The 23,712-nt window shown below is 44.4% G+C and overlaps 2 protein-coding genes across 2 annotated transcripts; one reads left to right on the forward strand and one right to left on the reverse strand.

Annotated features, from left to right (window-relative positions):
- The first annotated feature begins 1,610 nt into the window (after window positions 1-1,610).
- Window positions 1,611-14,614, forward strand: eif4a3 (eukaryotic translation initiation factor 4A3). Its single transcript, XM_041984022.1, has 12 exons — window positions 1,611-1,885; window positions 4,190-4,262; window positions 4,374-4,440; window positions 5,134-5,196; window positions 5,285-5,417; window positions 8,641-8,721; window positions 8,815-8,956; window positions 9,082-9,220; window positions 13,799-13,914; window positions 14,005-14,112; window positions 14,255-14,382; window positions 14,471-14,614. Exons 1-12 carry the CDS (start codon window positions 1,732-1,734, stop codon window positions 14,485-14,487), a joined length of 1,221 nt encoding a protein of 406 aa, XP_041839956.1. The 5' UTR covers window positions 1,611-1,731; the 3' UTR covers window positions 14,488-14,614.
- Window positions 14,615-14,690: 76 nt separating this feature from the next.
- On the reverse strand, window positions 14,691-23,078 carry soul4 (heme-binding protein soul4). Its single transcript, XM_041984032.1, has 6 exons — window positions 22,942-23,078; window positions 18,233-18,451; window positions 17,019-17,104; window positions 16,650-16,791; window positions 16,401-16,584; window positions 14,691-15,333 (listed from the first exon to the last, which is right to left on the reverse strand). The coding sequence occupies exons 2-6, from the start codon at window positions 18,390-18,392 to the stop codon at window positions 15,159-15,161; spliced, it is 747 nt and encodes a 248-aa protein (XP_041839966.1). The 5' UTR covers window positions 18,393-18,451; window positions 22,942-23,078; the 3' UTR covers window positions 14,691-15,158.
- Window positions 23,079-23,712: the final 634 nt, after the last annotated feature.

Below are 23,712 nucleotides of genomic sequence, written 5' to 3' on the forward strand. Positions count from 1 at the left end.
TTATGGAACATTCCTGTAAAAGACGAAGTAAAATATTCCCAAAAAGTTCAGATTCCAGAGTTAAAAACAATATTCATAACTCGATTATTGAAAAGTCAAAGACCATATTAAATAGTTGGCTTCAAGAGACGTATCTCTATAAGCAGATCACTCTTAATTAAAATGGAATCCATGTCCAGGCTCTGCCGTTTCATTGGCCTCCAACAACAATAAAAACAATGAACAAGCTAAACTTTAACTTCATTTGGAAAAAAAAACATCATTATGTTAGAAAAGGTGATTTATTAAAGGATTTTGATGCAGAGGGAATAAAAGTAGTTGATTTTGAAGTAATAAATGGTATTTTTTAAAAATTAAACAGATCTTTCTTAAAAATGATAAAGAAATATGATTTACCCTCTTTAGCTTTTAATGAGCTGTGTGGATTAGATTTTCTATTGAAACTCCTTGTAAAACTTTTAACATTTCACCAGCAAGTCCCGCTTCACTGGAAGATGTTGTTCAAACAGCATTTCAGCCTTTATGGAACAACAGAACCGTCACAAATAGATGAAAATCTATATGGACGAATGGAAAAAGAAAAACATGGTTGATCGAATGAACAGCAGCGGAGAATTTTTAAATCTGGAGGAATTTAACTTAAATTGTTCCTTTACTTTATACAGAAGAATTATTAATAACATCCCTTTAGCGCTTCTGCCAGTAATTAAAAGTAATATAAACAACATATCGACGCCCACATTACAATGTTTGAAATGAATATTCTGCATAAAAATGTAACAGCAGATTTCTAAAACAGTACATGGTCAGTGTTTCCAGGCCTGACAAAAAGATCCTTTCTTCTTCAGAATTATACTAAACGACATATCAAAAATATTAGAACAAAATTCCTTACATTTCCCATTCCTCCTAAACATAAAGAAATTCTCTTCAAAACTATAAATAAATATTTAGAAGCAGATGTTATTTATGTAAGGTAATGAATCAACAGAACATTTGTCTTATAGCTGAGAAACAACTAATAATCTACTACGTTCGATACAAGAACGGCTCCAATGCAAATCCATACATATAGATTTTAACTCATTTAATATTATAAACTGTGGTATAGTAATCAAAGAAAAACCAATTGAATTCTTAATCACATTAAAATCTTTACCAAATTCTACATACATAAATGCAGGTTTGCAAAATATCCTCCAACATGGAATGAATTAAAAAATGAGCTTTTCCTGTTTCACAAAAGCTTAAAATAATTAAAAGTGCCCAAACGATTAAACTTACACTCTTATTGATAAATACGTTTTAAATTAAGCCCTCGTTATTTTGTAAATATATATAGTTATTTAGTTTTGGTCTATAAACAATTTATTTTACCATTTTATGACTAAATATCTTAGTCTACATATAGTCCCTCTAGTTTTACTTTACTCAATAGTTGGTTCATATAATTGATTCCATCTGTTTGGATGAGCTTTACATATAAAAAATATGTTAAAACATGTGGAAAAAGGAAGAAAAGAAAGGAAAATCGAAGAGATGTGATTTATACCTATGGAAAAAAAAATGTATGGGTGACGTCACGTACTGGTCGCTCTCATGACGTGTACAGCGTGCGCCACATGCGGCGGTCTTTCTTCCTGCGTGCTAGCTGTTAGCCGAGCCGCGCGTACAGGAGCAGTTTTTACAGAACCATCGAGTTTCAGTTGAAAGAAAAAGGTGCGAATAAAGATGGCTGCTGCCGGGACACAGGGCAGGAAGAGACTCCTGAAGGACGAGGACATGACTAAGGTGGAGTTTGAAACCAGCGAGGAGGTGGACGTCACCCCGACCTTCGACACGATGGGGCTCCGGGAGGACCTTCTCCGCGGCATCTACGCGTACGGTAGGTCGGAGATCCGCGCGGCCTCCGGGGTTGTTAGCTCAGGTTGCTAAAGCTAACTGCTCGCCAGTACAGTGTTGATCCAGGGAGTAAAGAAATCTCACTAAACTGGGACAGATGTACAGTTTAAACCGTACGTCGGTTCAACACGTTCACCGGGTAGTTGGTTACCATTAGCCGTCTGTGCTAGCTTCCATCTGCTGCCTGGAATCAGCAGAACACCGTGAGTGTCTTCAGATACCGGTACTCTGCTGCTGTCCCGGTGGAGGCTCCGGAGTTACAGAAAGCTGGTTTAAACGACTAGAATTCAGAATCTGGAAGAAGTTTCATCATTAATCTTCATCACTGCTGTAACTTCAGAGGAGTTTACTGCTCCAAACAGATCACAGGATGCTTGTTAGCCCGCAGGGTTCCACCAGAGGGTCCAGGTCTGATGTCGAGGACCTTCTGGTCCTACTCTAAAATCCTGGTGTGATGTCCAGGACCCTCTGGCCCTTCTCCAAAATCCTGGTCTGATGTCCAGGACCTTCTGGTCCTACTCTAAAATCCTGGTGTGATGTCCAGGACCCTCTGGCCCTTCTCCAAAATCCTGGTCTGATGTCCAGGACCTTCTGGTCCTACTCCAAAATCCTGGTCTGATGTCCAGGACCTTCTGGTCCTACTCCAAAATCCTGGTCTGATGTCCAGGACCCTCTGGTCCTACTCCAAAATCCTGGTCTGATGTCTAGTAGATCCCGTCCGATATTTTTTTTTTTTTTAAATGCCAATTCCGATATTTGGCAGAATAAAATCACGATAACCAATCGGACTTTGTCAGGTGACGTAGCGCTCGGGACAGCCGCAGTGCATTGTGGGCTAATTGTTGCAGCCCTGCTGTCGGCTACATAAAGATGTCTCACACGAGGAAGGTCGATGCTTTTACTGGACCATCGCTGATACTAATTCTGCTGACCCAGAATTTTCCATGAATCTGTCACTTGATTAGATGTAGAGAACAATAATGTAAGGGGATTTAATAATGGATGGAAAACTGTAAATAAATGTATGTTCTCCTTTTATTTGTATGTAGCAAGGCTAAATTAGCCTTCAAACAAAGAAATTTGAAATCGCCATCAAAGGGCAAATAAAACTTTTACCATTCTCAATATTAATATATTTAACTTTAAATTACCACACAGACTTATTATGTAATTCCTATAGATTTAAAGAAAGGTGCTTCAGCCAGGCTTAAAAATAAAAGTACTCAGAATTTCTACAGTAAACAGAAAACTGATGCTTCATCTTCTGACTCAGCATATTCTGAATGGAAATGCTTCCTCAATAAGGAAAGTAGCTATTGGCTGTCCTAAAAGTCCTAGAAGTCTCTAAATGACATCATCTGATCAGCAAAACACAATAAAATAAAATCTTCAGTCAGTATTTTATTTGTTTTTTAGTTCAGTTTTATTAAGTGTATTTTGTTTTTTAATTAGGAGTCTGGAACTTTTTAAATATTTCCTCCACACTCTTCATTAACAGACGTTACTGTGACGGTAAACCAGCAGGATCCTCCAGCAGCAGCTTCTACGTTTCATTTCCAGCCTGGTCATGAAACAGAGCTGAACGTCGTCTGAATGCAGCTGCTGCGAGAAGACCAAGCCTCGTATGAGAGGGTCTGACCAGCGCCGCTCCTCGTTGGGAAGATAAACTCCCTTCATTCACCTCCGTCTCCAAAAGTCTCCAAAAACCAGAAAAACTCGCTAGAGGGTCTGAAAACTCGCTAAATACAACCACAAAGTCGCTACACTGGTAATAAATTACCCCAAGACCCGCCTCTTTCCACACATTAGCCAATCACAGTGCTCGCTCGTCTCCGCTCACACACATTGGCTGTCGTCTTCTTCGTTGGTGTTCGTCTCCGTTTCTTGTATTAAAGTTAAAAAACCAGCAGCTGATTTGTTTTTACTGTGAACTACGGGGCTGAAGAGGGAGCAGAAGTTTGTTAGTGACCAAATAAATTAAATTATAACTCCTACAAGAAAAACACCGAATGTATCGTCGGCATTGTAGAGCAGATGAAACATTCACTCAAACCGTCTCAGAGACCGTTTGGTCGCAGTCTGGAACCCTGTCTAATGACCTGGACCCTGATAGTCCTAGTCTCAAATCCTGGTCCCAAATCCACGACGCTGGTGGTTCTGGATTTCAGACCAGGATTCTGGTGGTTCTGGATTTCAGCTTCTTTAGAATTCAGGTGATGAGATCAGCTGTTGTTAATGACGAAGACGATGATGAAGGTGTGTGTGTGTGTGTGTGTGTGTTTGTCAGGTTTTGAGAAGCCGTCAGCCATCCAGCAGAGAGCCATCAAACAGATCATCAAAGGCCGAGACGTCATCGCTCAGTAAGACCTGTCCTCACACCTGGACCCAGATGTCCTCCCGTCTTCCACCACTGTCTCCCGACTCTGTTCTCTAACCACTGTCCCCCAAAATCTGTCCTCTCTTCTGTCCAGGTCTCAGTCTGGAACAGGGAAAACGGCCACCTTCTGCATCTCAGTGCTGCAGTGTCTCGACATCCAGGTCAGTGTTTAGAAGTCGATCCAAAGGGACGGTCACAGTTTTCCATGTTGAACTTGTTGGGTTCATGGTAACTGGTGTTGATCAGGCTTCTTTTCGCCGTTAACATGGTAACTGGTACTGATCAGGCTTCTTTTCGCCGTTACCATGGTAACTGGTGTTGATCAGGCTTCTTTTCGCCGTTACCATGGTAACTGGTGTTGATCAGGCTTCGTGTCGCCGTTACCATGGTAACTGGTGTTGATCAGGCTTCTTTTCGCCGTTACCATGGTAACTGGTGTTGATCAGGCTTCTTTTCGCCGTTACCATGGTAACTGGTGTTGATCAGGCTTCTTTTTGCCGTTACCATGGTAAAAGTTCCATCGTTCTGGTTGCTAACGCTGAATCACACATACCTCCATGTAGATTTACTTGATCAGATCATTCTGTCTGAACCTGTAACCAGAACCAGATGTATGTTTTTGGACCAGAACTCCATCCAGAATCTGGTTCTGCATCTGACTGAGACTGAGATGGTTCTGGTTCACAGTGACTTCCTTATCTAAATCAATTCAGATGTCCACCTCAGAACCAGAATTAGGTCAGGAGTGGCGGTTCTGGTCTGGGTCAGGAGTGGCGGTTCTGGTCGGTGTTGATAATGTGTTGTTTTTAAACTCTGCTGATGACATCTTACTGTGATGCATTTCCTGTCCACAGGTGAGGGAGACCCAGGCTCTGATCCTCGCTCCAACCAGAGAGCTAGCCGGACAGATTCAAAAGGTAGCCCCGCCCTGCGGTCACACCCAGCCAATCTGTTAGCGTTGATAACGTTAATTTCTGATTGGTTGGTTCTGTCTTGGGTCCTCAGGTTCTGCTGGCTTTGGGAGACTATATGAATGTCCAGTGTCACGCCTGCATCGGAGGGACCAACGTGGGCGAGGACATCCGCAAGCTGGATTACGGCCAGCACGTGGTTGCTGGGACGCCTGGTCGGGTGTTCGGTGAGTCAGTTATGAGCCATGAGCACTACTGGCATGTCAGTTGCTCTGGACAAATAACATAGTTACAACACAATCATGTTTTCCACCTGGTTTCTGTCTAGATTCCGTCTTGGTTTCCGTTCTGGTGTCTGTCTAGGTTTCCATGGTTTCCGTCCTGGTGTCCGTCTAGGTTTCCATAGTTTCCATCCTGGTTTCCGTTCTGGTGTCTGTCTAGGTTCCCATGGTTTCCGTCCTGGTGTCCGTCTAGGTTTCCATAGTTTCCATCCTGGTTTCCGTTCTGGTGTTTGTCTAGGTTTCCATGGTTTCCATCCTGGTTTCCGTTCTGGTGTCCGTCTAGGTTCCCATGGTTTCCGTCCTGGTGTCCGTCTAGGTTTCCATAGTTTCCATCCTGGTTTCCGTTCTGGTGTTTGTCTAGGTTTCCATGGTTTCCATCCTGGTTTCCGTTCTGGTGTCTGTCTAGGTTCCCATGGTTTCCGTCCTGGTGTCCGTCTAGGTTCCCATGGTTTCCGTCCTGGTGTCCGTCTAGGTTTCCATGGTTTCCATCCTGGTTTCCGTTCTGGTGTCTGTCTAGGTTTCCATCCTGGTTTCCGTTCTGGTGTCTGTCTAGGTTTCCATGGTTTCCATCCTGGTTTCCGTTCTGGTGTCTGTCTAGGTTTCCATGGTTTCCATCCTGGTTTCCGTTCTGGTGTCTGTCTAGGTTCCCATGGTTTCCGTCCTGGTGTCCATCTAGGTTTCCATCCTGGTTTCCGTTCTGGTGTCTGTCTAGGTTCCTATGGTTTCCGTCCTGGTGTCCGTCTAGGTCTCCATGGTTTTCGTCCTGGTTTCCGTCTAGGTTCCCATGGTTTCCGTCCTGGTATCCGTCTAGGTTTCCATAGTTTCCATCCTGGTTTCCGTTCTGGTGTCTGTCTAGGTTTCCATGGTTTCCATCCTGGTTTCCGTTCTGGTGTCTGTCTAGGTTCCCATGGTTTCCGTCCTGGTGTCCGTCTAGGTTCCCATGGTTTCCGTCCTGGTGTCCGTCTAGGTTTCCATGGTTTCCATCCTGGTTTCCGTTCTGGTGTCTGTCTAGGTTTCCATCCTGGTTTCTGTTCTGGTGTCTGTCTAGGTTCCCATGGTTTCCGTCCTGGTGTCCGTCTAGGTTCCCATGGTTTCCGTCCTGGTGTCCGTCTAGGTTTCCATGGTTTCCATCCTGGTTTCCGTTCTGGTGTCTGTCTAGGTTCCCATGGTTTCCGTCCTGGTGTCCGTCTAGGTTCCCATGGTTTCCGTCCTGGTGTCCGTCTAGGTTCCCATGGTTTCCGTCCTGGTGTCCGTCTAGGTTTCCATGGTTTCCATCCTGGTTTCCGTTCTGGTGTCTGTCTAGGTTTCCATCCTGGTTTCTGTTCTGGTGTCTGTCTAGGTTCCCATGGTTTCCGTCCTGGTGTCCGTCTAGGTTCCCATGGTTTCCGTCCTGGTGTCCGTCTAGGTTTCCATGGTTTCCATCCTGGTTTCCGTTCTGGTGTCTGTCTAGGTTCCCATGGTTTCCGTCCTGGTGTCCGTCTAGGTTCCCATGGTTTCCGTCCTGGTGTCCGTCTAGGTTTCCATGGTTTCCATCCTGGTTTCCGTTCTGGTGTCTGTCTAGGTTTCCATCCTGGTTTCCGTTCTGGTGTCTGTCTAGGTTTCCATGGTTTCCATCCTGGTTTCCGTTCTGGTGTCTGTCTAGGTTCCCATGGTTTCCGTCCTGGTGTCCATCTAGGTTTCCATCCTGGTTTCCGTTCTGGTGTCTGTCTAGGTTCCCATGGTTTCCGTCCTGGTGTCCGTCTAGGTTTCCATAGTTTCCATCCTGGTTTCCGTTCTGGTGTTTGTCTAGGTTTCCATGGTTTCCATCCTGGTTTCCGTTCTGGTGTCTGTCTAGGTTCCCATGGTTTCCGTCCTGGTGTCCGTCTAGGTTCCCATGGTTTCCGTCCTGGTGTCCGTCTAGGTTTCCATGGTTTCCATCCTGGTTTCCGTTCTGGTGTCTGTCTAGGTTTCCATCCTGGTTTCCGTTCTGGTGTCTGTCTAGGTTTCCATGGTTTCCATCCTGGTTTCCGTTCTGGTGTCTGTCTAGGTTTCCATGGTTTCCATCCTGGTTTCCGTTCTGGTGTCTGTCTAGGTTCCCATGGTTTCCGTCCTGGTGTCCATCTAGGTTTCCATCCTGGTTTCCGTTCTGGTGTCTGTCTAGGTTCCTATGGTTTCCGTCCTGGTGTCCGTCTAGGTCTCCATGGTTTTCGTCCTGGTTTCCGTCTAGGTTCCCATGGTTTCTGTCCTGGTATCCGTCTAGGTTTCCATAGTTTCCATCCTGGTTTCCGTTCTGGTGTCTGTCTAGGTTTCCATGGTTTCCATCCTGGTTTCCGTTCTGGTGTCTGTCTAGGTTCCCATGGTTTCCGTCCTGGTGTCCGTCTAGGTTCCCATGGTTTCCGTCCTGGTGTCCGTCTAGGTTTCCATGGTTTCCATCCTGGTTTCCGTTCTGGTGTCTGTCTAGGTTTCCATCCTGGTTTCTGTTCTGGTGTCTGTCTAGGTTCCCATGGTTTCCGTCCTGGTGTCCGTCTAGGTTCCCATGGTTTCCGTCCTGGTGTCCGTCTAGGTTTCCATGGTTTCCATCCTGGTTTCCGTTCTGGTGTCTGTCTAGGTTCCCATGGTTTCCGTCCTGGTGTCCGTCTAGGTTCCCATGGTTTCCGTCCTGGTGTCCGTCTAGGTTTCCATGGTTTCCATCCTGGTTTCCGTTCTGGTGTCTGTCTAGGTTTCCATCCTGGTTTCCGTTCTGGTGTCTGTCTAGGTTTCCATGGTTTCCATCCTGGTTTCCGTTCTGGTGTCTGTCTAGGTTCCCATGGTTTCCGTCCTGGTGTCCATCTAGGTTTCCATCCTGGTTTCCGTTCTGGTGTCTGTCTAGGTTTCCATGGTTTCCATCCTGGTTTCCGTTCTGGTGTCTGTCTAGGTTCCCATGGTTTCCGTCCTGGTGTCCGTCTAGGTCTCCATGGTTTCCTTCCTGGTTTCCGTCTAGGTTCCCATGGTTTCGAACATGTGTTTTTTTCTCCCCTATGTTTGTGTCTGCCAATATGATTTGGAAATGATCCTCTATGAAACATGAGGATTTTGAGGTCTGTTACCATGACTTAATCATGGTGATTAAAATTGCAATTAATTGTGAAATTGGGTTATAGTGACATCTGTACTGATCAGCCAATCAAAAGCTATGGTTGTGTTCCTGCAGACATGATCCGCCGCCGGAGTCTGAGAACGAGAGCCATCAAGATGCTGGTTCTGGACGAAGCTGATGAGATGCTCAACAAAGGTGAGAATCTGCAATTTAGGCTCAGGTTATCGCAGAACCTGGCAGAAGAGTCACATGACCAGGAAGTCACCTCTGTCTCTTGGTCCTGCTCAGGTTTTAAGGAGCAGATCTACGATGTGTACCGTTACCTTCCTCCAGCCACACAGGTGGTTCTGATCAGCGCCACGCTGCCACACGAGATCCTGGAGATGACCAACAAGTTCATGACAGACCCCATCCGTATCCTGGTCAAACGGTAGGTCTGAGTCCACGTTTATCCACCTCCATGTCCTGGTCCACTTAGAAAAGAAAATGTGTCAGATAACCAAGTGATGGCTGCTTTCTTTCTCTGTCTATGTGGTGAATGTTTCTCTGCCTCAGTGATGAGTTGACTTTGGAGGGAATCAAACAGTTCTTTGTTGCCGTGGAGAGAGAGGAGTGGAAGTTCGACACGCTGTGTGACCTGTACGACACCTTGACCATCACTCAGGCCGTCATCTTCTGCAACACCAAGAGAAAGGTCAGTCACACAGCAGCTGCTTCTGCTGTAGGTGCAGAGGTCCAAACCCGGCTGTAGTAGAACTGACCAGAACTGTTAGTGGGGCGGCATTGGTAACCTGTTCTTGCCTTTGTGATGAAAACACCGAAGTTGGTAGGCACGTTGAAAACCGATGTTAGAACTAATCTGGATTCTGCAGGTTTTTATTCTGGTTATCATGGCAGTCATTTTCCATTTGAATATAATTTTTAGTTTTTTCCAGACTTTATTCGTCTGTGTGTTTTAATTTTTCATTTAATTTATTTTATTTACCTTATCACCAAGTAAAAACATATCAGACATAAAAGAGACAGTCACAATCAGCAAGTTGGACTGAAAAAGAGGTAAGACCTGTTTCAGAGAGACTAGCTGGACGATATATCGGATATACTGGATGTATCCCGAGACGACGTCTGTAAGGTGAACACGGAGTATAAACTACCTCCGCAGCGTTGAAGCGTCTACGTGGGATTTTCTTCGTAGCCTCTGTCTGCTGGTCGGAGTGAAGCTCACCTCAGGCAGCACGAATCGGACACCCCCATCCAGAAAACGCCTGCACATGCGTGGTGGTGTTTCAGGAGAGAGGAAGAAACAAGGAGACGAGTGCGCAGCTAGCTAGCTAGCTAGCTGGCTAGTCACTAGCTAGTTTGCTAGAAGTAGAGTAGAGAAGAGTTGGTCGTGGATTTCTGAAAACACCAACCGTCTCCACAACCTGTCTGTATTGGGAGTGTGGCTATAGAGACAGCCACATCCTACAAATACCTGGGTCTCATCTTGGACAATAAACTGGACTGGTGTCATAACACAGACAATCTTTAGAAGAAGGGCCAAACGAGGCTCTACTTCCTGCGGAGGCTGGCATCTTTCAACATCTGCAGCTCGGTGATGAACATGTTCTACCAGTCGATGGTTGCCAGCGTGCTCTTCTATGCTGTGGTCTGTTGGGGGGGCTGTATAAGTAGGAGGAGCCTAAATCGGCTGAATAAGTTAATTAAAAAGGCCGGATTGGCTGTGGGACTGAAGCTGGAGTCAGTGGTGACAGAACAAAACATTCTGTCCAAATTTTACTCCATCATGGACAATGCCACACATCCCCTGTACTCTGTCCTATCACAGAGGAGGAGTGCATCCAGCAGCAGGCTGATATCGGTCCGATGTGCCATGGACAGACTGAGGACGGCCTTTGTTGCCTCTGCTATCAGGCTGCTCAGCTCTCTGGAGGGGCGTGGAGAGGAAGCAGGGCAGAGAGGTGGACATTCGATTATCAGTCAGAGGAAAAGAGGAGATTGGAGCCTCAGTGACTGTAATACATTAGAGCAGATGTATGATTTTATTTTATTTTATTTTTTTTATCGGTTTTATTTATTTATAATGTATGCACGTTTTTATGGGTACATGAGCAGCTGCTGTTTAAAATTTCCTTCGGGATTAATAAAGTTTATCTAATCTAATTCCTCATTCCAAGCAAAAGCCAGAGGGTGTCTGTCCTTGTTCAAAGTATCCCCTTTGCGCTTCCTAACGTTATATCAGATATCAACGGTCGCTTCATTATTGTCTCAGGGAAGTTATATAACACAAAGATGCTGCTCACTGTTTACTTCCCAAATGTAGACAATATAAGCTTTTTTGAACATTTTTTTCCTTCCTCCAATACCTGAGTTCATACACTCTCATACTCGGAGAAGATTTTAATTGGATCCCATTTTAGATCGATCTTCTTCTAATCCAGGTTCCGGTAGTAGATCATCTTCACTCACGTCTCCGATGTGTGGCGCTTCCTTCACCAGCATAAGAGAGAATATTCCTTTTTTTCACAGGTCCATCATACCTTCACTAGGATTGACTCTTTTCTTATTGCTAATGAATCTCTGGATATTTCCAGTCTAGTAGTCTGGGACTCTCTTAAGGCGTACCTTAGAGGGCAAATAATTTCCTATACAGTGAACATGGAAAAAAAAAGGCTCAGAGGAAAAATTGGAATTGGCCAAACAAATCAAGGAAATAGATAATATGCTCAAGCTAAAAACCCTGACCTGTATAAAACTCGAGTGGAGCTTCAAACCAAATTTGACTTGGCCTCAACCCATCCTATCGAGAGACAACTCTTGAGGAACAAGAGTTTGGTTTATATCCATGGAGGAAAATCAGGGAAGTTATTAGCCAACCAGCTGAGAGATGAGGCAAGTATAATTCTTATGGCAAAAAAGGACAAGGATAAGTCGGAGTGTTCCTCTTTCAGAGATCGGCTCATTATTAAATGTTGACAATAAAATTCTGGTGAAAGTTTTGGCCCAAAGACTGGAGAACATACTGCCGTCCATCATATCTGAAGACCAAACGGGTTTTGTCAAAAATGGGTTTTCCTATTTTAATATACGTTGACTGTTGGATATTTTATACCTCCTTTCTGGTGCGACTCCTGAGTCTGTTATTTCCTCTAGACGCGGAGAACGCGCTCGATCGGATAGCGTGGGAATATATTATTCGCGACTCTAGAAAAATTTGGTTTTGGCCTGAACTTCAGTACCTGGATCAAACTGCTATATTCTAGCCCCACTGCTTCGGTCCTCACCAACTCTCTGCTGTCACGACCTTTCAATCTCCACCAGGGAACCCGGAAAGGGTGTCCTCTAAGTCCTTTGTTGTTCGACCTGGCTATAGAACCACTGCGATAGCAATACGCAGCTGTGAGAATGTCTGGTATTTGGAGGAATGGAGCTGAAGTGTCTCTATACGCAGACGACCTGTTGTTTTATTTCACACCCGGAAACCTCCCTAAACACTATGTTGTCTTTACTGAATGGTTTCAGCTGATTCTCGGGGTATAAATTAAATTTAAACAAATCTGAACTTTTTGTTGTCAGTGAGGGGACGCCAGCATCAGATAACACCAGCTTCTCATTCAGGCTTGTGGAAAATAAGTTCACTTATCTTGGTATGACGGTTACCACAAGTTATGCCTTTTCAAAGGAAATTTTCTCACCCTTCTTAATCATAGAAAACAGCGCCTGTCACAGTGGTCACCTCTCTCTACATCCTTGGTTGGCCGAATTAATTCTATCAAAATGAATATTCTTCCTAAGTTTTTATACATTTTTCAATCAATACCAATCTTTATCCGTAAACCTTTTTTTTTGTTACATTAGATTCGGTCATATCATCTTGTATATGGAAAGGTAAGCGCCCTCGGTTAGCAAGGTGCATCTCCAGAAGCCTAAAGGAGAAGGGGGTATGGCGCTACCTCGTTTTCATTTCTGTTATTGGGCAGCCACTATCCGTGGCTTTATCTTTGGTCATATTTTAATAACCAACCTGACCGCCCACCCTGGGTGACAATATGGCTGGGCTTTGCTAAAAACTTCTCCATCCCATCACTTCTCGGATCTTCACTCCCTCTCCCACCAAATAAATCCACTGGTAATCGTGTTGTCAAGCACATGTTGAGAGTGTGGGTTCAATTCAGGAGACATTTCAGCCTCCTTGATTTTTGCCTCTAGCGCCGTCTCTGCCAACCATCTCTGTGAACCTTCCTTACTGGATTCAGCATTTCAAGAATGGGGAAGGCTGGGTATGGAGCGTTTCAGTGATCTCTTTTATGATACAACAAACTGCTTGGTATAAGACAGGCCTTACTTAATAACATTAAAAGGACATGGGAGCAGGATTTAAATCTCACCTTGTCTGAGGACACATGGAACACAATTTTTACGTCGGTCAACTCAACTCCTCTTTGTGCCCGACGTAACTTGTTGCAATTCAAAGTCGTACACAGGACCCATAAATCCAAACCAAACCTGGCCCGTTTTTACCCAGACGTTGATCCCCTCTGCGACAAACGTGAGAGGAGGCTCCACTTATTCACATGTTCTGGAAATGTCCTAGTTTGGAGAAATACTGGAGGGAAGTCTTCCGAACTTTATCCTTAGTTGTTGGTGTAGACATGGCAACAGCGATATCATGTCTAGACTAAGAAAAACTACGTTGTTCAATCTGCAGTTTCGAAGAAAAGTTTAAAAAAGTATGTTCACTTTTTCTAGATTACTTTTATGAATACCAAACTAGTTAGGGACTGGATCCCTTAATTATATTTTATTTCGTCTTTATATCAGCAATGGCAAGCAAACAAACCGGCTCCTTGTTTGGGGCTTTGTGGCCGGGGTGGGGGTCCATAATAAGATGTGTGATGAAAGGACATATGTATTTTATTCTTTGTGTGTATACCTTCCTAGATTAAAACCTGACTTCCAGCTGCTTATATAGCTCCAGGAATTAAGTATATTTGATTAATTTTTTAATTCCTTCAGGTACAAGGTTGGCTCGGTAATGACGGGGTTGGGGTGAGATGAGTTGTTGTTGTTTTTCTTTATTATCTATCCCCTACTGTACACAGACAGGATTACTGTTTGTATACTTAACAAATTTCAGTCAACACTGTATTATTTACTTTAAATTTAAATAAAAATATTCTTGAGAAAAACTCGCCAACTGGACCCCTGTGGAGGGAAAGAGTAGGAGCAAAGGATTGTGGGAAATGTGGTCTGAAGGTGTTTCCTGTTTCAGGTGGACTGGCTTACGGAGAAGATGAGGGAGGCCAACTTCACCGTGTCGTCCATGCACGGAGACATGCCGCAGAAGGAGAGGGAGTCCATCATGAAGGAGTTCAGATCCGGGGCCAGGTGAAGCGCATGTGTACACACACATACCCACCCATCCCCCCTCCCACAAACACACACACATGATCATGTTGTAAAACTTGTTGGTTTCAGTCGCGTGTTGATCTCTACTGATGTTTGGGCCCGAGGTCTGGACGTCCCCCAGGTGTCCCTCATCATCAACTACGACCTTCCCAACAACAGAGAGCTCTACATCCACAGGTACACCTGGACACACCTAGGGACAGTTCCTTTCTGTCTTCCTGAGAGGGACAACCTTCTGTTAAGAATGTCATTTCTTCCTGGAATCTTCTTGGAAGTGCAAACTTCCTGTCAGTCTGAGGTAACCTGTGATCTCCTTCAGGATTGGTCGTTCTGGTCGTTATGGCAGGAAGGGCGTGGCCATCAACTTTGTGAAGAATGATGACATCAGGATCCTGCGGGACATCGAGCAGTACTACTCCACCCAGATCGACGAGATGCCCATGAACGGTACGAACCGACCAATCACAGAGCAGCTGCTGTTCCAGAGGCAACGCCGCAGGAGCCTGAACTCATCGTGTCCATTTTCTCTCCACAGTGGCTGATCTGATCTAAGCTGATGACATCACAACTGAGCCCTGCCCCTCAGCGCCCTTGAACATTTATTTTTAGTTTCTCAGTAAGGTTTTATTGTCTGTAAACTGCCATTGTTTTTGTAAATAAAGTGGTTTTGGTTCCATGACATTGTCCTTTCAGCCCATTTCCATGGCAACAGTGCATCCACACAACAGGAAGTTAAAGAAATGTCGTCACGAGTCTTTCAGGTCCATTTAGATTTATTAATCTTTGTACACAGAAACACCAAAAACAACCAACCGGCTGGAACCGGTTCACACCAAGAAACATTCAGTCATAAAAAGTTCGAGCTTCTTATCAATCCCTCAACTTATTAATCCATCCACTGATCCTCAGGTTCACTCTGAGCATGTGCAGGAAAGACGTCTAACAGGCCCCGCCTCCTGTCACGCCCACATTAACGCCACACTTCCTGAAGGCAAAAAAAAAAAAAAAATACAACCTACCTCCATATTGGTCTGGACTGGTCTACAGAATATTTGTAGCTTTACAAGAACAGGAAGTGATGTCACTATTTTAACAAAGTCTCAGAATGCAGCCAATCAGATGTAACTTCCTGTGATGTGGGCCAATGGGATGATCAGTCTGACAGGGAGAAAGTGTGTGAATAGACAGATTCAACCAGCCAATCAGAGGCAGGTGGGTGGAGTTTACAGGTCTCTCCAGATGAACCAGATCTCGTTGCGGCGTCGTGGTGCCCCCGGGTTGTCGTATGTAGCGACTGTGTAGCGGTCCCGGTGGAAGTGGTCACCGAGGTCGAGGATCTCCCACAGCAGGCGGATCTGGCGGCCAACCGTCTCCTCAGTGGTCGTCCCGAAGAACGTCCTGACAGCCAATCAGAGAGCAGCAGGTCAGACACACTAATCAGGCGGATCAGATCAATGTAGCTTACAGTCCCGGCACCAGGGCGGGCAACTGATCGCCACGGCGACCAACATCAGGAAACATCTGCAGCAGACACAAACCAGACACACTGAGCTTAGCAAGACGAGTCGGACCGAGTTAATCCAGCCGCAGACGACGCCCCTGAGACAGAGACATGCGCCTGTGGTTGCTACGGTTACTATCCTGCTAGGTCTGGTCTCATTGCTGGAAGTGGCTGATTCTTGCTGTGTCACCTGTTCCTTTCTTCCCGTTCTCATTGGACGCTTCCTGATGTCGTCCAGGTACTGGTCTGCTGCTGCACCAAAGCTGGTTCAGGACTTCAAGTAGATACAGCCAGAACTTAGCAAAGCATCACATTCTCTATGTTCTGGCTGGATTTGGTGATTACACGCACACACACAACTTGCAAATATCTGGAGAGATCTTCCAGATCTGCTACCTTCAAAGCGGACTCTACTTTTCTCATTTAGCAGCACTAAACAATAAATAATTATGAATGAAAATGATCCTTTATTTATCCCACAGTGGAGAAATGTCACTGTTACAGCAGTTCAAACACAAAGTAAAGGAGACAAACAGAAAAAAATGTAAAAAAAAAAGTCTATACAATGAAAAGGCTGGATGGGTGGGGCTTGCCCACCAGGACCCGCCCCCAAGCACCAGGTCTGCTAACATGTCAGCCGTCTAAACCAGGTTTCCCAAACTGTCCCCTACCCCCCAAACAGCATTAGCTTTTGATCCCCCCATCAGGAGCAATTTGGGGTTCGATTTCTTGCCCAAGGACACCTCGACTTGACTGAAGATCGAACCGGCAACCGTAGGGTGAGAAGATGACCGCTCTACCTTGCTGAGCCACACTAAAAACCTGCCTATGTTGTGCTAACTAGCGCTAGCTAGCTACACGCTAGCTTGCAGAACTTGCTACTGAACGTCTTTTTTTCCTCGGCTTCCTTCTAATTATCTGAGCTCCCCCCGGCGGCCCCCACAATTCTAAACAACCCCCTTACCTGGCAACCACTCTGATTGGCTCTCTGTAGACTATGGTGATGTCAGGGTCGGCGGACCGAGGCGGACTACTCTGGAACTCGGCAGGCAGGAAGAACGCCGTCTCCACGTCTTTGTCGAACGTGTTTCCATCCTCCATCATGTGGATGTTACTGATCACAGGTACAGTCATGCCCAGGTGTCTTCCTGTAAATCAACCAATCAGTGATGTCACCTGGATCAGTCTGACTTTGATGTGGGCGGAGCCTCACCTGCAGAGTTCTCCTTGCAGATGAAGCGCATCAGTTTCATGAAGCCCATCGAGATGCTCTGCTCGTACAGATCTTCTCCTCGGGTCACACAGGCCCAGTTTCCTGCCGGATAGACCCGCTCCTCGTACAGGACCTCCCCCATCTGGACCACAGGACACAATCAGGACCACAGGACACCATCAGAACCACAAGACACCATCAGGACATGGGACACTGATGGGTCAGGGATCTGGTACTAGATTCCTGTTTAGTATCAGATTGAAATCTAGTACCATGTGCTGCTCTGGTACCAGTTTCTAGTCTGGAACCAGGTTGTGGTCTGGTAACAGGTTCTGGTCTTGAACCAGGTTCTGGTCTTGGGGTTTTTACCTTTTCGTGAATGGAGATGGGGGCGAAGTGGAGCGGCTCCCTCTGCTGGTTGTTGCGGGTCATTTCCTGTATGGGTCCGGTCATTTCTGGAACAAAACAGGTTTCACTTCCTGTTGTTTCTTACTTCCTGTTCTGGGTTCACTTTTCAAAACAAAGTAAACAAGTTGTTTTTTTTTATATATTAACGGGGCCCGACCGATTCAAACACGGCAAAGCTTTAAATAACTGGAAATTATATAACCTTAAAAAAGTCCATCTATAAACGAATGATGAATTAATTAAATACATCTTGTTTTCTACTTCCTGCTGATGCAAATTCGAAGTAGGTAAAAGTACAGGTAGAAAAATATATATAAGCTGTTTGCCTTATAAACCAGATAAGCTTTTCTCAAATGTCAGAAAGACGTCATCTTTGATAGAGTTGTGTTTTATATACATGGTCACCATGTTCTGGTACTAACTGTAACACAGAGTCGCTGTTACAGCCGCTCACGTTAGTATTTTCTGACAAAGTAAAACTAAGACATGACATCATGACGTGGTGAAGACAGGCTGTAAAATTAATAAAGTTTTCGGTGCTGCAGTGAATAAAGCTCCTCCCCTCTGCATCCACATCTCTCCTCCTAAAATACGCCTCAACCTGCAGCTGACGGAGTGATGGACGCTCGTTCTGGACGCTCAGATATTTTATACACTTACGCTATTTCTACAGTTACTGGCTACTTAGCTAATGCTATGCTAGGTTGGGATAACACGATGCTATTGCTAACACACACACAACGAAGCACGAGTCACTCGTCATTACACACAGTAAACTGAGTTAAACTGAAACTGGAGACATGCTGAGTCGTTAATTTCACATTATTATAAACTTATGTGTCGGGAAGCTCCACTCAGCCCACTGCTGTAATGTAACCTGGCTGCAGCTACTAGCTACCGCTGCTGAAAGACAGGGGGGCGGCTGTGGGATTGAATGCAGTCAGAGCTCCATCTAGTGGACAAACGCCGCAAGGACATCATTCTGCAGACTCCCGACACGTAACAGCATTTACTGTTTTATGAGAAAGTAAGACTAAATCGGCGTCTAATCGGCAAAACAACGGCTGCAGTCGGCCATTTTGAAAAGGGCTAATATCTGAAACATAAATTTGACCTTTGAACGGCTACAGGTGGGACTGAATGCAACCTGGAATGTTTTGGCCACGCCCCCTTACCTGCAGGAACCGTGACCTGGTGCGTACTAGCTACAGCCTGCCAGTGTGACAGCAGCTGGTCTCTGTCCTCTTCATCCATTGGTTCAGGGTTGTCAGTGATGTCATCATCCACCTGCTCGTCATCCAAACCCTCGAGGTCTTCCAGAGAGATCAAAGCCATGGCTGCAGGATCAATCAGCTGAGAGGAGGCGGAGTCTCTGCTACACCTATTGACAAACACTGAAGAAGGTGGAATGATGAGGACACGCATGGAGGCGGGGTCACACAGTAGTCCACATCAGTCCACATCAGTCCACAGTAGTCCACATCAGTCCACATAAAACCACATCAGTCCACATCAGATTTTAATCTAGATTTTTATACATATAGATTTTTTTATATGAGCTGTTCCACCAAATTAGTTGAAACTGGTCTGATAGTAAAAAATACACATTAAAAAACAGTTTTGTATTCAGACCTTTGATGTTTAATAAAGCTTCATTCTGACTGTACACACACATCATCTTCATCATCGTCTTCATCATCATGTGTCTCATCCTCTGATCAGCTGATCTCCATCTTCTCCAGCCTCTCTGGTCTGTATCTGAAGCTTTCCTCTCCAGCATCAGGTGTCCTCTTCATGGTCTGTAGATCTCCAGGGTCTGCATCCTGTGGACTTCATGGTCTGTAGATCTCCAGGGTCTGCATCCTGTGGACTCCATGGTCTGTAGATCTCCAGGGTCTGCATCCTGGTGGACTCCATGGTCTGTAGATCTCCAGGGTCTGCATCCTGGTGGACTCCATGGTCTGTAGATCTCCAGGGTCTGCATCCTGGTGGACTCCATGGTCTCTTTCCTCAGCTGATCGTCTTCTTCGTCCTGCAGACCTGCAGCGTTTGTGGGTGGAACTGATGTGTTCTAGAAGCAGGGATGGTGTCCAGTCTGAGCCTCCATCATTTCTTAAGCTGGTTGACCTGCAACCACGTTAGTTATTAAAAACTAGTTAACACTGGATGCTTTCTTTAGTTTCACAATCTAAACCACTTCATCCAACCAGTTAACATCCATCAGGTCTCAGAGAACTCTTTAGTTTTTACCTGCATCTTTAAAATCACTCTGTTATGTTTTTATATAAAGATGATTAAATAAAATAAACTCTGATCAAACACAAACAGATAAACTCGTTTCTATTTCCCTCCATCTTTGTCTCTAGTTTACAACCGAAGTTAATGTGAAAACAGTGACTTTAAAAAGCCAAATAAAGAATATTTATTATTTTTTTATTATTATTTACACAATAAAAACAATAAAAACTCTCCTACTTGCCTTCATGAAACGCCGACAGTAAACAGCATGAAAGGACGGAGGTGACGGTGATGTCGTTCCCTCGCGGCTGCGCCCGGACATCCATCCATCAGTTACGTCCTCCACCTGCCGTCCAAAGCCTCGTTTAAAAGAGGCCGAACAAATTTAACGTCGTGGCGACTTTTCTACCGTTTTTATCGTGTGACTCAGTCTTTCACACAACACCAGACTCTCGTTTTATCAAAGATTATAACGCAGCAAAGACGACAAACAGCTGTTTACAGCGAGGATGCAACCAACATGGCCGACGGCGGCTAGTGTGACGTCAGCTGACTCCGACCGATACCAACTTTTAGTGCTGAAAACAAGCAGGGATATTTTTAAATTCATTTCTAATTATGTTACTGGCTAAAATTTACAGCAACAACAAAAAAGTTACTAGAATAAAACCTTTCAATCAAATCATTCTGGTTCCTACAGAAACAGGTAATTTAGTAAAAAATAAAATATATTTTAATACCAACCAGCATATATGGTTGTTTAGGTCTAATTTCATCTATAAAAAACACTGAACACAATATTCTCAAATTTAGAAATTTTACATGATATGCAGATTTTATTAAATCCTAAAATATTAATTAAATTTTTTTAATATTGACTCAAATCTATTTGCCTGTAAAAACATAATAAACTAATTTTAGAAAAATAGTTTGTACTGGGGAATATTAAACAAAAAATGCTAAAGTAAAAATAAGATTTTTATTCTGAACAAAAAAGAAAATGTGGGACAGTTGAGTTACTGAGACATAGTTTGAAAATATTAAATTAAAATGGGGTGTTTTTTACTACATATGTAACCTTAGACTTAGTGGATCAGATATATGATAGACGTTTTCATAAAATAGAACAAATTTGAATGAAACTCCGACTCTGAATCCGACCCAGTTCGGCTGAAATGTCCATGTAGATTTTTTAGTTTCTGTTCTTTTTGTCTCCAACGCTGCTCCGTCCCCACTGTGGGACGAAGAAAGGATCATCAGTCAAACCTGCAGGGCAGCGGGTTCTGAGGACCTGGACTGAGAAACACTGGTCTAGACTACTTAGTCCAGAACTGAAGAGTTCGGGTTTAGTAGATTTTGATTACTGGTTATTGAGCATGCTGTAAACCAGCTGATTGGCCAGTTCTTCACAGTCACATGACTGAGCCCAGCAGGCCCAGAAGGTTTTCTATGTCCAATAAAGACCCAAAATCTTTATTAACCTGACCACAATTATCCCTGTTTCTGGTTCTGTTCTTCTTGAACCAAAACCCCAAACTAACCTGCAGCTAAAAAGAAAAATATATATATTATCAGTCAAAGACTGATAGTGAGTCTGTTGTACAGTGAATCCGGAAAGTATTCACAGCGCTTCACTTTTTCCACATTTTATTATGTTACAGCTTCATTCCAAATTATATTAAATTAAGCTCTTACCTCAAAATATTACACACAATACCTCATTATGACAAGGTGAAAAGGTTTTTTTGAGATTTTTTGAATTTATAAAAAATGGAAAACGAAGAAATCACATTTACATAAGTATTCACAGCCTTTGCTTAATACTTTGTTGATCCACCTTTGGCAGCAATTACAGCCTCAAGTCTTTTTGGATATGATGCTACAAGCTTAGCACACCTATCTTTAGGCAGTTTCGCCCATTCTTCTTTGCAGTACTTCTCAAGCTCCTGCGGGTTGGATGGGAGACATCTATGCACAGCCATTTTCAGATCTCTCCAGAGATGTTCAATCGGATTCAAGTCTGGATTCAGGCTGGGCCACTCCAGGACATTCACAGAGTGGTTCTGAAGCCACTCCTTTGAGATCTTGGCTGTATGCTTTGGGTCATTGTGCTGCTGAAAAATAAACCGTTGCCCCAGTCTGAGATCTCGTGCGCTCTGGAACAGGTTTTCATCCAGGATGTCTCTGTATATTTCTGCAGTCATCTTTCCTTCTATCCTGACTAGTCTGCCAGTTCCTGCTGCTGAAAAACATCCCCATAGCATGATGCTGCCACCACCATGCTTCACTGTAGGGATGGTGTTGGCCTAGTGATGAGCGGTGCCTGGTTTCCTCCAAACATGACGCCTGGCATTCACACCAAAGAGTTCAAGCTTTGTCTCATCAGACCAGAGAATCTTGTTTCTCATGGTCTGAGAGTCATTCAGGTGCCTTTTGGCAAACTCAAGACGGGCTGCCATGTGCCTTTTACTAAGGAGTGGCTTTCGTCTTGCCACTCTACCATACAGTCCTGATTGGTGGATTGCTGCAGAGATGGTGGTCCTTCTGGAAGGTTCTCCTCTCTCCACAGAGAAACGCTGGAGCTCTGCCAGAGTGACCATTGGGTTCTTGGTCACCTCCCTGACTAAGGCCCTTCTCCCCCGATTGCTCAGTGTAGACGGCCGGCCAGCTCTAGGAAGAGTCCTGGTGGTTCCAAACGTCTTCCATTTACGAATGATGGAGGCCACTGTGCTCATTGGGACCTTCAAAGCAGCAGAAATTTTTCTGTATCTTTCCCCAGATTTGTGCCTCAAGACAATGCTGTCTCGGAGGTCTACAGACAATTCCTTCGACTTCATGCTTGGTGTTTGTGCTCTGACATGCATGGTCAACTGTGGGACCTTATATAGACAGGTGTGTGCCTTTCCAAATCATGTCCAATCAACTGAATTTACCACAGGTGGACTCCAATTAAGCTGTAGAAACATCTCAAGGCTTATCAGTGGGAACAGGATGCACCTGAGCTCAATTTTGAGCTCCATGGCAAAGGTTGTGAATACTTATGTAAATGTGATTTCTTCATTTTCCATTTTTAATAAATTCAAAAAATCTCAAAAAAACCTTTTTTCACCTTGTCATAATGAGGTATTGTGTGTAGAATTTTGAGGTAAGAGCTTAATTTAATATAATTTGGAATGAAGCTGTAACATAATAAAGTGTGGAAAAAGTGAAGAGCTGTGAATACTTTCCGGATGCACTGTATATGGTCACACAGAATAATAAGACCCCCCGAGTAAATCTGTCACGGAAGGGGTGCTTTTTTCGGCACAACACCTAGAACCGAACCGAAATCCTCACGTGCCCATAAGCTAACTGAACCGAATCCGGACAGAAAGTAGGTCACCATCTGACCCGGTCCGGATCGGTCAGGAAACCGCTTCCCTTCGGCTCGGTCCGAAAAGAACTTACTGTGGGTTCTAACAGGACCGCAAAGGATCCGGTTTAGAAGCAGAACGGACCAGAACCTGACGCGTTTGGTTAGCGCAGTATTGCTAGCACGGCTAGCACCGGCCAGATTCGGGCAGTTAACGCGGGTTTATGGACCGGACCGGACCGGACCGGGTTTGATCAGCTGGGTAGTAAGGTCCTAACCGGTCGGGTTTCTTACCGGGCTCAGGTCACACCTGTCCTCCAGGTGAGTCCACAGCTACCGAACACGAATCAAAACAAATCTGATTCTTCTTCTTCTGCACTTCCGGTTGGCTGTCCCTTCATAAGAAGAGTCTCTCTGAACTTGTGCTGTGACGCCATTGATTCGCCCACCTGTCAAAATGTCAGGGGCGTGTTCAGCGGGGCTGCCCGGAGGGGCACGGGCCACCCCGCCAATCAGACTGACCAGCTTAAGAAGAGAGAAGTCCAGCCGGAATCAGGTGAAGGTAGACTTTCTGCAAATCAAGATAAGTGTGAGAATGAAGAGGAAAAAGCGAGGAAGCGATGTTTACGTCACAATCTATCCCCACAGGGAAGAAATAATAAGATTTGGGAATACAAAATATTTTCCATCTTGGCTGTGTAATTTTGGAGCATATAGTAATGGAGGGACATTTTATTCATTATTAAATAAATAAAAATATAATTTTAATAATTAAAAACTATATGTACAGGGTTAGGCTAACCCTAAGCCTAAATTGTAAAATGAGATAATATTGTGAAATATGTCTCATTATTCTTAAATATCTACTTATTATTTTACTATTAAATATTTCATGATCATTTTCAAAATGTCATACTTTTTCAAAAATGCCTTTAAAATTTCATCACTGACTATCAACCTAACCTAACAAGTCAACTAACCTAACAAGTCACCTAACCCTAACAGGTCACCTAACCCAACAAGTCACCTAACCTAACAGGTCACCTAACCTAACAGGTCACCTAA

Source organism: Melanotaenia boesemani, chromosome 4 (genome assembly GCF_017639745.1).
Source record: "Melanotaenia boesemani isolate fMelBoe1 chromosome 4, fMelBoe1.pri, whole genome shotgun sequence".
Classification (NCBI taxonomy): domain Eukaryota; kingdom Metazoa; phylum Chordata; class Actinopteri; order Atheriniformes; family Melanotaeniidae; genus Melanotaenia; species Melanotaenia boesemani.

What these genes read in the sequence shown, in the direction of transcription:
- eif4a3 (XM_041984022.1), top strand. Translation starts at nt 1,732, where the DNA reads ATGGCTGCTGCCGGGACACAGGGCAGGAAGAGACTCCTGAAGGACGAG. An exon ending in CCGCGGCATCTACGCGTACG is followed by an intron (nt 1,886 to 4,189) that starts GTAGGTCGGAGA and finishes TGTGTTTGTCAG; the next exon opens with GTTTTGAGAAGCCGTCAGCC. An exon ending in TCTGCAACACCAAGAGAAAG is followed by an intron (nt 9,221 to 13,798) that starts GTCAGTCACACA and finishes TTCCTGTTTCAG; the next exon opens with GTGGACTGGCTTACGGAGAA.
- soul4 (XM_041984032.1), bottom strand. Translation starts at nt 18,392, where the DNA reads ATGGCTTTGATCTCTCTGGAAGACCTCGAGGGTTTGGATGACGAGCAG. An exon ending in CCAGGTCACGGTTCCTGCAG is followed by an intron (nt 17,105 to 18,232) that starts GTAAGGGGGCGT and finishes GTTTTGTTCCAG; the next exon opens with AAATGACCGGACCCATACAG. An exon ending in CCATCTCCATTCACGAAAAG is followed by an intron (nt 16,792 to 17,018) that starts GTAAAAACCCCA and finishes CCTGTGGTCCAG; the next exon opens with ATGGGGGAGGTCCTGTACGA.